The sequence below is a fragment of the Lampetra fluviatilis genome, chromosome 41 (assembly GCF_964198595.1).
Source record: "Lampetra fluviatilis chromosome 41, kcLamFluv1.1, whole genome shotgun sequence".
NCBI classification, from domain to species: domain Eukaryota; kingdom Metazoa; phylum Chordata; class Hyperoartia; order Petromyzontiformes; family Petromyzontidae; genus Lampetra; species Lampetra fluviatilis.
Genome location: NC_136315.1, coordinates 7,470,423 through 7,483,610, shown reverse-complemented (window position 1 = coordinate 7,483,610; position 13,188 = coordinate 7,470,423). Strand labels below are relative to the sequence as shown.

The following is a 13,188-nucleotide window of genomic DNA, read 5'->3' as shown; positions in this document are numbered from 1 at the left end:
ACTACGGTAGAGCACACTATGTAATGCACAACACATAAGTCTTAGTCATAATTGGTTTATTTTGCAGTTAGATCATGTAGGCATAATGTCAATTAAACCTATCACCTTCCACCACCTTACAGCTATACACATCGAGGTATCACGTGGACAAATGTGCCAATTGATTTTGTTATTCTTTCAAAAACGGTTAAACTGAAAAGCACATCTTTTGATCATTTGATTTGTTTGGCTTTGTCGGCTGGTGGAGTGTGCATAACTCTTAACTGATATTAATTATCAGTCATAATATTGCTCGTGAAAGCATTTAATTAAATTAACACATAACAATCTCGCACTGCAACGGGCATCGTATTTTATGTTTTCACTTCTCACCGCGAGGCGTGCATGAATCATTTCATGACGACACGTGAAACACTTTTCCCGTTGCGGTTACATTTACGATGTATTTGTTTAATGATAACTTGACTCGGAATTTGTTTTTTACGTTGTGGATTTTGGTGCTTTTATGACACATTTCGAGCGGATCTATGAGGCGAATAATGTCAGCTCCGCATATGCCTCACCAAGCCAAACATACATTTTGCACTTGCGTGTTTGTTTGCTAATCTTGTTAATTGGTCGTATCCGAGTAGAGCCTTGTTTGTATGGTTTATCATTACGTTGAACTTTGTTCTGGAGCGAACAGCGGCGGCTGGTTTTCTTTTCCAACAAAGAATATCAGGAGCTAAAGCACAGTCGACTGGCCCTTCCCGTTTGATCTCACTGCGGCGATTCTCAGGACCACTGAGCGCTTCACGGCTACGCGCAGTTTCTTCATTGACACGTATCCCTCCGTTTTAATTCTGGGTCCGTCACAAAATGGTTGTAACGTACGTCAAGGGAACCGTTTAAAACGGATAAACTTTTTTTTATGACCAAACAACCGGATTGTACACACATCATATGCTTCGCTCTCGGAAAGTAGATTATTTATTACGTCGCTGAAGAAAGCGAGGCATCCCGCTGTCCCCGTGATGTCACTGTGGTTCGCGAGCGTTTGTCAACGGGACAGAACCGGCGCGTGTTGTGTTGGCGGTGATATTTTACTCTTTCGTTCTCTTTCTCCCCCACATGCTGGCCATGCTTGGATTAAAAGGTGGGGGTATTCAAAGACTAGCTTACACGTTAAATTACATCAGCGTGCTCACCGACTCGCAGAGTCCCTCTGGCTGTGCGAGCGGCCGTCAAGCTAAGTTTTTGTCCGCGGCCAAAAGCGGCATCACCGACATTCTGCCGTCCAAGTTCAAACCCAACATCGGCAAGCAGGGCCGGCCGCTCCTCCTCCGCGACCCGTCTCGCGAGCCGTCGGGCGCGCACGCCCCCAGCAGACACAAGTCCCAGAGCTGCGAGGACATCGCCAACGGGCACGCGGCCGGCGGCGGCGGCCTGACGCGACGCCCCTGCGCGAAATCCGAGAGCGCCGAATGCGTGAGCGCGACCCACAACGACGGTGATGATGCCGACGCCTCCGCCGCCGAGCACATGTCCTCGCAGTTCCTCAAGCTGTACAAGTCCATGCACACCATCAGCCACCAGGACGTGAGGGCATCCAAGCCCGTGTGCTGCGTGCGCTCCATGGTGTCGTGGTACGAGCAGAACCAGGACGCCGCGACCACGAGCAACCCGGGCAGCCGGAGCGAGACTCCGAGGGCCGGCACGCCGGAGGATGGGACCTCGCGGGCGGCCGCCGAGCTGGGAGAGGCCGAGAGCCTCTCTCAGCGCTGCCAGTCCCTGCCCGACCTCGGCACTGGACAGGAACGTGCGGTCCACACCCCCCTTGTCACCACGCTCTGCAAGAAGGCCTTCTTCCCACAGAAGCAGCTAGGATACTCCTTCTCGGTGGAATCGCTGGTTGCAAATAGTGGCGGTCAGGAAGTTTCCTCTGGCCAGAGGTCAAAGCAGATCAAAGAAGCGCAGAAGACGCTGGCGGCGGCCCTGCCGGTGCTGAAGGAGAGGAGCGAAGCGTCGCTCATACGCGATCAGATCAGAAGCAAGTGGCTGAATAGGGACCTCTCGGAGATTTCTACGAAACTGAACCAGCACATCCAGGAGAAGCTTGCAAAGCGCAATGGTAATTACGCGGGCAGTCCTTCAGGCAAGGCTGAGGATTCCATGCAGAAAGTCGACCGCTTGGGCAGCTTGAAGGAAAGTAGCATCGACACCACTCAGTATTCACCCGCTGCCAAGCCTGAAAATTCCAAAGCTCGCGATGAACCGAACCACGCTGAGCAGAGTCGGGCTCCCCAACCGAACCCCGGTAAGGCTTCCATGGCTGGCATCCGGGCAGACAGTGCCGCTAATGGATCTTCCGTCGGATCGGATAAGAATGTCAAAACGCAACGCAGCAAGCTCCTCGTCAGCCACTGCAAGGGGCCTTGCCCTGCCTACTTCACGAGGTTCACCACTTGGCTTCAGCACGAGAAGAATCGCCCCAAGGGCCCGGCTCAGGAAAGGCGCGCAAGCCAAGGCAGGAAGCCGGAGCCGATGAGAGCGGCATATTTAGTGGGGCCCCTTCCATTCAAGTCAAAGAGTGTCAGCAGCGGTAGCAGCAGCAGCAGCGCGAAGGAGCGGCAGGCCACGGGCTCATCTGCATCGCCAGTGCCAGCGTCCAACGGAATGCAGAATCACGGGCAAGAGGACCACGTGGAAACGGGGATGATCGATCACCTGCTGTCAGAGTTCGTGCCTCGCGCCCCCGCACGGACGTCCTCCATCGTGGCAATCCGAGAGCGATACCGTGCCCCGCTACTCATCCTGGAGGACGCGGCAGAGCTGATGACGTCTTCCGATGATTTCTCACCCAACGACAACGAGCTGCCCTACGGTTACAGCGATTCTAATAACAATCTGCGCTCTTGTCTCCTCCAGAGCAGAAGTTAGTCTCGGATATGCTGTCACCTGGATCGTTGTTGTTGTGGACCCGTCGCCCATTGTACATCTCATTTTGGTGTTGTCCGTGAGCCGTGCTCTCTTGTCCTGGCAGCATGCCTGTGAAGACATCACATTTGCCATCGCTTGTCACAGAGTCATCACTTTGCTGTTCTTCAAAACCCCTCGCATGTTACGTGAGATCAAATAGATCCTTTTTGACATCATTTTGAGAACATTTATTGAAAAGATTAAGAGGGGCGGGTGACGGCGTTAAACAGTAGAGGAATGAACATTTTTAACAAATGTCAGTGAATTATTACAATTTTGATGGAAAGAATATGCTGGTTTTTCATTAACAAGTCGGATATTTCAATCATTGTAATGATTTTTTAGGGAATTTGGCCCGAATTAATTTCTCATGAAAGAATTGCTCTTCGAGGTTATCACATTGACTGATAATGACATGTGACTATAAATTTAGACCAATTTCTAATTAAACAAAATGCACACGTACTATTAATCAAAATAAAATGCCTTAATTTTAGCTTACATTTGAAACTTTATATGTATTGTCCTTCCTTGAATACATACCTTAAAATCAACTTTTCAGTTTGGCTTTTACAAAATTAAATTAATACTCGAAGGGAAAAAGATGTGTTCACGGAAGCATCAGTTTACTTAACACAAAAAATTATTATAAGGAATTGACTTAAGACATATATGTACGGTTGCACATAGCAGTGATTTTACTAGTTATTAGGCATGGACAATCAACATGGCTAACATCAGTAGTGAATGATAACTGAGCCGTTCCTAAGCTCCCTCTTCACTAACCCACAGTCACCATCGTAGTGAGAAATATGGTCACACAACTTGCCTGAGTTGGAACTACCTGACCATCCAAAGTAAAAAATCAAAATGACTTAAAACTCGTACCTGTTCAGCCTGGCCTTTACTAATAAAATGTAAATTAGTGTGACAAAATGGGTAGTTGTAGATTAGCATAATTATTGTGTTCATCACATGGTTTTAAAGTTATGTTTTACAGAGAATGACAATTTCCTTACAGGGTCCTTGGTTTGAAAAAAATGTGATGACAGTAAAGTGTGGGGAGGCTTTAATTCAGCAGTAGATTGATAAAGAGCTGTAAAAAAATGTTTAAGTCTTTGTTAGGCCTGACGTAGGCTATGAAACATATTTTCTCACTCACAAAGATACTCAAAACGAGGGAAAACGGCCCATCGACCCAAGCAAAGCAGTGACGGACGCAAGAGCTTTCCACGGCTGCATCTTAAATTGCGGCATTGAGTTTGTGATATTGGCTACGGTCACAGCATGTCGATGCTGTCAACATGAGGCTCCGACTAGATCTATTTTTCCTCACGAAGTCATCTCCATTCAAACATCGCATTGTGACCCAGGAGATGAGGTCACCGGGGGTTTCCGCGGAACATTAGATAGAGTGTGTTGGAAATACAAGTGTGCTGTGCCGATTGCTGTGTCACACGCATGCACGTTGCATTCCATTGAAAACTTTGTTCTGTGTTGGTATGAAACGGCGGTGTTTCTACTCATTTATTTTAATTTATCCCAGAGGTTGTCATGCTTTACGCCCATTGTTCAGCTACGGTGTGTTGTGCTGTGTTGTAAACTGTAGTTTTATTTATTTGCGGAGTAAATGTGGTGGGGTTTTTTTTTTATGAGTTCATACATTTCACCTGCTGTTTGTCCCCTGTGTTAGTTCACTTCACACACCATAACACGTCGGTTTATGACATGCAAGCTCGAAATGATGCATGTACGTGACTGATTCATCGTAGCCTTGTCCACGGCTGCGATTGATACGATTCAAGAACTTAGTTGTCTAAACCTCATTGGCTGCTCTTTTTCATAACCCAAGGGGGCTGGTAAGTCGTGTTAAACTCACCGACTAGAATTCAGTATCAGGCAATCATATGGATCACGTTGTAAATGTACATTTCAAGTTTCATGTTGTATTAAGAACACTTTGTATGACCGTATTAAAGCTATCCACTGTGCAGATATAGAAGAGCAAATGTACAGCCTAAACTCGTGAAACACAAACGTACGTTTGATGGTAATAAATGCAGGTCGTGTTACTTTGGGAGCACTTTATTTCATATTCACCGGTAAGGAAGGTCATCAGGATTGGGTTTACGACCCCGCCGCCAGAAGGGACGACGGCCGGCGGTCTAGACTAACGACGGAGTGGCAGCCAATGGGAGGGAAGCGCGCCCCCCGAGAGAGAGGACGTCCATGGCAGAGACGGAGCAAAGGGGGGTTGGGGTCAGGGGTCGCTCGTGTGGAGGAGCTAGATGGTGCATCACGAGACCGTGAGAGATCCAGATGACTTGGGGAGCCTTTCGTCCAAAGAGTAGGCGACTCAAGGCTGAGGGTAAACTACAACTGAACTAACGAGAAATTGGCAATTGTATTCGCTGACAAACGGTGATGCATTTTTCCATTGACAGCCCTTGATGTCTGCAGTCTGCAGCATCGAAGTTTTTGCCCATCCCCCCCAGAGGGATCGCCGGTGTGTGATGCCCAGTTTACAGACTTCCAAAGAGAACCGTGAGCAGTGCTCATCGGTGATTCATACCCAACCATTAATGCTGTTGTCACAAACTTGATTTGAAGCTTTCGTGACTGCAAGAATTACTCTTTGGTTCTACCGGTAAAGTCACGTAGAAAGAAAATAAATTAAACAATAGAACACAACGTTTCGATTGCAACACAAGCAATCGTCTTCAGGATGAACTAACAGTTTTACTTTTGGATGGAAAGACACACTTTGTTACCCGGCGTATTAGCTTGCTGCTAAAAGTGCTCAGATCCCACGTACTAAGACGCCTGGTTCCCAAGGGGCATTACGCACTTCGCAATGGCATTTACTCCCGCGACCAGGTCTGAATTACGTGTGCCAAAACTCTCAATCTGATTACGTGCCCCTCAATAGGCTTCCGGCAATAGAGCGAGGGACGCCCTCCGGACACATTAGAATGCAAGGATTCATATTCTTAGGTTTTTTCGGTAAAGTCACGTAGGTAAAAAAATTTAATTTAAATTAATAAAAGTAAAATTAAAATAAAATTAAAATCACAACGTTTCGGATCCTGAATCCTGAATAACAGAGCAGCTCGCTTCCGTCTTCAGGTGGAACCGTCACAGCACGCTTGCTGTATCAAGTAAAATTTATTAATTTTAATTTAGTAAATATTACTTGATACAGCAAGCGTGCTGTGACGGTTCCACCTGAAGACGGAAGCTTGTGTTGCCTCCGAAACGTCGTATTTTTATTTTATTTTTATTTTACTTTTATTAATTTAAATGTAAAAATTTTACCTACGTGACTTTACCGAAAAAACCTAAGAATATGAATCCTTGCAGTCGCGAAAGCTTCAAATCTAGAATTAATACATTAGAATGCAGCTTGGGTTCTACGTTAACACGCTGGGGAGCGTGATCTGTGGGAGCCACGGCGCCGGAAAAGGGTGCCCATTAATTTGGTGAATTAGCGAGAAGCCCTTTGGGACCAAACATAGCAACGCCGCTCGCTTTGCCAAAGTTTCACTCGGTGTGGCAGTAATGAAGAGAGGGTTGTGCCAACGTTGTGTGGGCACAGCCAAGGCAGGAGTCACTGGGACATTTGTCACGTGTCTCAGAGAGACGCCATGCATTTGACGTGGTAAGTGGGGCTGCGTGTGTGAGGTGTAGCCGGGAAGAGTGAATAACAGAGCAGCTCTCTGTGCACATATACCGATTATATTCACATAAATCCTTGAATCGAATCGCAACCAAGAATCTTGACTTCATAAAATTACTGACGAAGTTAGTTATCTCATGCCATGTGTTTCTTGTTCAGAGAAACATTTCAAAATGTGTGATGTAAACCGTGACATGTAGAGCATCTGGATCTCTCTGTGTTTTGGCGTGGAGATGTGTGACACAGACACACACACACATGGAACGTGTGACAGACACACTAATGACATGTTGTAAAACACCCTGTCCATGTCATTAGTGTGTGCGTCGCATCTCTACCGTGCCACCACACTAACGGCGTGGTCGCAGGGTGATTTAGAACCGTGCCGTGAGTGCCGCGTGAACACCCCACCCCCCCCTCCTTGTCTGCCGTTGATGCCGCTCTCTGCCACCCGCCCTGCGTTGCGCAGACTCTGATCTCGCGCGGCCACACTCGGCCCAGAGCTTCAGCTACGGCACCGGCAGCAGCAACGCCTTCCTTGACCGCCGGGGCACGCCGGAAGATCTGATGCGTCGGCACAGCAGGGAGGTGAGGACTCCGCAGCTAATTGATTGCCAGGTTGCATGTGGTCAGCTACAGTGTGGGTACTCCCCGGGCCTCTTCCAAGACGTCTGGCCAGCAAGGAAGAGGAGGCCAAATTGGGGTGGCGAGGTGTTAACTGCCTCGCCTGGTATACTGGAGGTCACGGGTTCGATCCCAACCCTGACACCTGTATGTTTGGAGTTTGCGTGTTCTCCCCGTGGCCGTGTGGATTTTCTCCAGGTCCTCGGGTTTTTCCATTCCACATTAAGAAATGTGCGTTAAGCGTTTAAGAGTATTTGGATGCTATAAATGTCCACATGATATAAGCCACTTCGCTGAGCTATCATTTGTGGTCAGGACGCTTCTGAAAAAGAGCTACATAGCTCAGTGGGGGGCCTTACCTGATAAAATAGAAAATAGTTTAATTTTAGCTTATATGAGTGCCGCCCCATTCATTGCTCCAGGAAGACGCTCTCTCCCTATGACGATCAAAGTTCACCAACGGCCAATGTCACCTCGCGAGGGGGGTGCAGAGGTTTGGCTGCCGTTCTGCCCGCACGCCCCTCTCGGCTCGGGATGCAGCAGCAGCAGCAGCAGCTGGCTTTAATAAGTCCGTGCCGTTGAAAGCACCGCAAAGTTTAGACCTGAGACGCACTTGCGGCTGAACGGGCCACACACTCATCTCGTACCACGAGGACCATCTTTGTACACATCTACGTTGAACTTCTTTCGCACCGTACGTAGCCAACCGTGCTGTTTCACCAGGTAAGGCCCACTTGAGCTGTAGAGCTTTTTTTGCAGACGCATCCTGGCCACAAATGACAGCTCAACGACGTGGCTTATCACGTGGAAATCTATAGCAGCCAGATACTCTAAATTGAATGTCGATTCTAAATGTGGAGGGAAAACCCGGAAGAAAAATCCACGCGTCAATGGGGAGGAAGACACGCAAACTCCAAATGTGCAGGCGTCAGGGTCGGGATTGAACCCACAACCTCCTGTAGAGTTAACATCATATGATAATCGTATGCAAGAGGTATAACTGGTACCTGGTATGCCTCCTGGATACCTCCTGAATACCAGGCGAGGTATGGATGTATGTTGAACTTATTTCACACCGTGCGTATCCAACCGTGCTAATCGGAGGTGCGGGGGGAAGGACAACACACTAAACACAAAAAGCAGTTCTAAAGAAATATATTTTTTGAATATAGGTTTAAAAGTGCATAGCTCCAGTGGCTTCCTAATATCGGAACGAAGACCATTCCATATGACCGCAGAAGCACGTCTGAAATCGTGCGATGCAGTGGCCAGCCAAAAGCCGCTGTGAGAATGACCGGAATGCACTTTGATTTAAACCAGATATTTATCTACCGTATCTAAAATTATCCGAGTGTTTTTCAAAGTTTGAGTTACGAGCATTATTGCAAATACGTGTTGGTGGTGTCCGTGCTTTTGCTAATCAAGCCAAGGGGGAGACTTTACTGCTTAGCACGTTGAACTTTGAAAACATGCATAAGACGCTTCACTGCACTGTTAAAACTGTTCATTTACGATGCATCAAAGGTCACGCTGATACATACACTCATTGTGTGTATATGAATACAAGAATGGTTATAACACATTGCCAGTGGTGCAAAAGCACACGTAACATCAGCACGTTCGTTATTAGCACTGCCCTAAAGAGAATTCATTACCTTTTTCGTGTTGTACACTGAATACGCTATTGTTTGAGAATCACTATTATATGCATTCATTACATCTTCTAAGCTCAGGCAAAGCGCAGTGTTGTTTTTTTATGACCATTTAATCGTCATTTTGTATGAAGCTGAACATTACTCGTTTGGCAAACAGGCTTCCATGCATATTGTGGGCTCTTGGGGGGTGTGATCTCACTTGATTGAAATCCTTTCACTCGATTCTAGCAATGTCCGACTGAGTAACGCAAGTTACAAAAATGCTGTCGTGTAGGAATGTGTTTTGCCAAAAGTGCTGGCAATGACATCTCCCAACAACACTTGTTTCCCTCTGTGTTTCAGATGCGACAGCCAGCGAGGGCAAAGTATGACTTCAAAGCTCAAACACAAAGGTACGGCAAATGGACGCACGAGCGTACTTATTAAACTGTGTCATAATTTAAGAGCCCCGTGCAAATCATTCAGAAAAGCTGTAGTGAATGCTTTTTAGTGTGTGAGTGTATTAGTGGCTTTGTGTGTGATTGTTCATGAATGTGCTGTGCATATGAGGGTCTGTGTTCTGGTACGTATTTGTCGGTGTGTGCATACGATATACGTGCGTATTATTGTGTACATGTAAATTTGTGGCTTTTTGTGGTTTATTCAAATCTCATTATCTGTTTGTAAAGCAATTTATATGGTGCATAATTGATTATTGGCTCAGGCCATGTAATGATCCGATTAAATCAATTCCATTAATATCTCTCCACCACCTGACACAGCCAAACAAATAAATTGTCACTTGTTCAAGTAATGAACAACACACCAATTATATTATTAATGCATTGCAGAACAGTCCTCACAAACAAATTTCGCAACTAGATACGACATCTCATTGGAAACTGCATCAGACATTGTCAGGACAAGATCCAGAAATTCAGAGCAACAATCCATGAAGTCAGAATATAAAGTTGAACAACAACAACATACATCCAACAGATCTTTATATTTGGATCTTTTTTGTTTGCCTGTGCTGTTGCAATTGCCGTTTTTGTACGAAAACATCGTGTGTTTCTTTGCAGGGAGCTCTCATTCCAGAAGGGCGACATCGTGTACGTTACTCGCAAGATCGACAAGAACTGGATTGAGGGGGAGCGCCACGGAAGAGTGGGAATCTGCCCGGCGTCATATCTGGAAGTGAGTTTCCATGTGCACATCTAAGGGCTCTTCGTTCCCATTGGGACATCCAACTGTGGCTGACTTGAGCTGGCGTGCCTCATGCCTCCTCGAACTCGAGTTGAAGGGTAAAAAAAAGTGGCGTGAGCACGATAGATCGATGTTATTTATTTCATTAATCAGGAAGGGCCCAATAGTGGTGAGATGTTAACTACTACACTTGGTATACAGGAGATCATGGGTTCCATCTTGACCTTTATGCCCATATAATTGGAGTTTGCATGTTCTCCCTGTGATCGAGTGGATTTTTCTCCAGGTACTTTCCACATTTAGAAAAATTAGTTTATAGTATTTATCTGCAACTATACATTTCCACATGATAAGCCACTTCATTGAGCTATCATTTGTGGCTAGGACGCCTCTGAAAAAGAGCTATATAGCTAAGTAGGCCTTACCTGGTAAAATTAAATAGTTTATAGTTTAGATATTCGCGGTTGTGCTGTGCAGCCCTCCGATGGGTTTTTGGGTCATACCGTATAAATTCAGTTCATAAAGAATGTCCCGGCCAGTGAAGCGAAATCGTCAGACATTGTGCGGAACAATCCAAAAATAATTTGAGTTCAAACTCAGGTTTCGCGGCTCACAGAAACGTGATATAATTGTGTGATCGTCACCATGGTGGTGACTTGTGGGTAAAACCAAAGTGCCTTAGCTCAGTTTGGTGGGGACAAGAGCATGACGACTTTGTTTGACAGCAGAATTGGGAAGCAATTGTTCTTTCACCCAACCGAATAAAACATACTCGAGAAACTCGGGATAACAAGCAGCGAGCGTTCGTCACTGTTGCGTTTCCGATGCAGATGCTGCCACCCACCGAGAAGCCTCAGCCCATGAGACAGCCGCCGATCCAGGTTCTGGAGTACGGTGAGGCGGTCGCGCGCTACAACTTCAATGCCGACACAAACCTGGAGATGTCCTTCCGCAAGGTGGGGACCGGCAGTACACAAACGCAGTTTGTTCTGTTTCCACATGATTTCTGTGGCCATGAGTTCGGGCCAGATGATTGCTACGACAGTAGAACCCCCTGAACGAGCACCCCTGTTAACGACTAATCGCTTAACGACGGGCCTCCATAGAGCCCAATGTGTCCTGTAGTAGTGTATAGTGTAGTGTATCGTAGTGTATAGGAGTGTATAGTAGTGTAGTGTATAGTAGCGTAGAGTAGAACCCCTCTTAACGAGCACCCCTGTTAACGATTAATCGCTTGATGTGTTTGCTTAGCGACCATTCCCCTGTTAACGGCTGGCTGTTGTAAATATGAATTAATGCATTGATTAACTGTGTTTATTTTCATATTATGTGTTTATAATGTTGTTAGTATCTTTATGTATTCATATCCATTATTTAAATCGTATAAACTATGTTTTTTGGGTGAAAAGGGGTTACTTTCGATGATATTGGAACGAATTAAGCCTTTAACATGTAATTCCTATGCTCGCTTAATGACCAAATCGCTTGACAACTGGTTTCGTGTAACCAATTATCACCGTTAAGATGGGTTCTGCTGCATAAAGCAACATATATGTGTGTGTGACCTAGTCATTTACAAAACAAAGGAAATAGTTTTCCAGCACTGCAAGAGTAGGAGTCATAAAAATCTGTGTGATCCACCAACTGTCACCTCCAAATGCTGGATCAGAGGCATGCATCACCACACCTGGCAAAGTAGAAATTCTTGTAAACACATTCCTGCGGAGGGAGCTGGTCGGAACGTTGGGTTGCTCGGTCAATGGCCAGGGTCAATGGCGGTGTGGTGTATTCCGCAAATATGGCCGACTGTGAGGGCGGGCACAAGCCGGCGTGAGTAGGTTAAACGTTGAGTTTTATAAGGGCACCACGGGGTGACCAGCCCCTTTCCACCCAGCCCCACCCCACCCCTCCCTCCCACCCCCCACCCAGCCCCACCCTCCCCACCCAGCCCCTCCCCACCCTCCCCACCCAGCCCCTCCCCACCCTCCCCACCCAGGCCCTCCCCACCCTCCCCTCTCCACCCAGCCCCACCACTCCCATTTTTTGGATGCACAACGGACGGACGGACACAATAATCCCCCGTGGGCTGTTGTAACCAGGAGGTTCCTACCAGTAAAACATATTCTGCAGGTCTATCCTGATCATTCTATCGCAGAGCAGTGAGCACTTTTGTGTTAGGACCATACAGTAGGGGCAGCAGTTGCTGCATTGCAGTTCAACTGATATGCTTCATTTGCAGATCTGGAATTTGGTCAAATTAATTGAACAACCAAATTTAATATAATAGTCATTATGCAGTCGATGCTGACCACGGCTGAGACCATCAACTGACTTGCTCGTGAGAATCCAGTTTAATCACAGGCGGCTTGCTTGGTGTCAGGATCTCGGCGCTCTCAGCTCAGCGTTCTGACCTCCGTGAACCCACCTGGCCACCCCCTCCTGCTGTGCGACTTGGGGTTTCCCGCAGGGGGAGTGCATCACTCTGATCCGCCGCGTCGACGAGAACTGGTACGAGGGTCGCGTGCCCGGCACCAATCGCCAGGGCATCTTCCCGGTCTCCTACATCGACGTGGTCAAGCGGCCACGCGTCAAGAACGGCGTGGAGTACCCAGACCCTCCGCCGCCAGCGCAGCGAGCACAGGTGGGCCCTCCAAACCACAACTCCTCCATTCAGATCGAACGGCGCCACTCGGCCATCAACCAAGTCCAGTGGACATTCATCGAAGCCATTAATATTTTAAAAATCTGAATTTTTGTTTTCGTCACAGTTGCTGAGCGAAAGGCTGAAAATGGCAAGTGGCCAACAGGGTTTAATATACATTTCTTGAATTGAGAAAGATTCAAGCAATCAATCTTTATTTACGTGCCAATATCGGCCTCAATAAAGTAGGCATTTAGTGCGCAAAATAAAGTGCAAGATTGGCAAAAGAGACTATAGGAGGGAATTCCAAAGTTGAGCAGTGTGACGAAGGAAGTAGAAAGAGGAGAGTTTTGTCCTGCAGGATGCTTCACAAAGCCCTGGCATTGGAGTAAGTAAGGAAGTACATTTCATATTTGTGCCATTCTTATAGCACAGAGGTTGTCACGAAG

The 13,188-nt window shown here is 46.9% G+C and overlaps 1 protein-coding gene across 15 annotated transcripts in view; it reads left to right on the top strand.

The window, feature by feature from the left end:
• Nucleotides 1-13,188, top strand: part of LOC144946506 (sorbin and SH3 domain-containing protein 2-like) — a 193,591-nt gene that overhangs the window by 167,950 nt on the left and 12,453 nt on the right. For 14 of the 15 annotated variants that reach the window (XM_078875446.1, XM_078875445.1, XM_078875452.1 and 11 more), the window contains 6 exons: nt 1,136-2,914; nt 7,104-7,222; nt 9,256-9,305; nt 9,975-10,089; nt 10,929-11,054; nt 12,566-12,739. In XM_078875446.1, coding sequence (XP_078731572.1) covers nt 1,136-2,914; nt 7,104-7,222; nt 9,256-9,305; nt 9,975-10,089; nt 10,929-11,054; nt 12,566-12,739 — 2,363 coding nt within the window. The remainder of the gene's footprint in view (nt 1-1,135; nt 2,915-7,103; nt 7,223-9,255; nt 9,306-9,974; nt 10,090-10,928; nt 11,055-12,565; nt 12,740-13,188) is intronic. The other variant, XM_078875448.1, reaches the window with a different exon arrangement.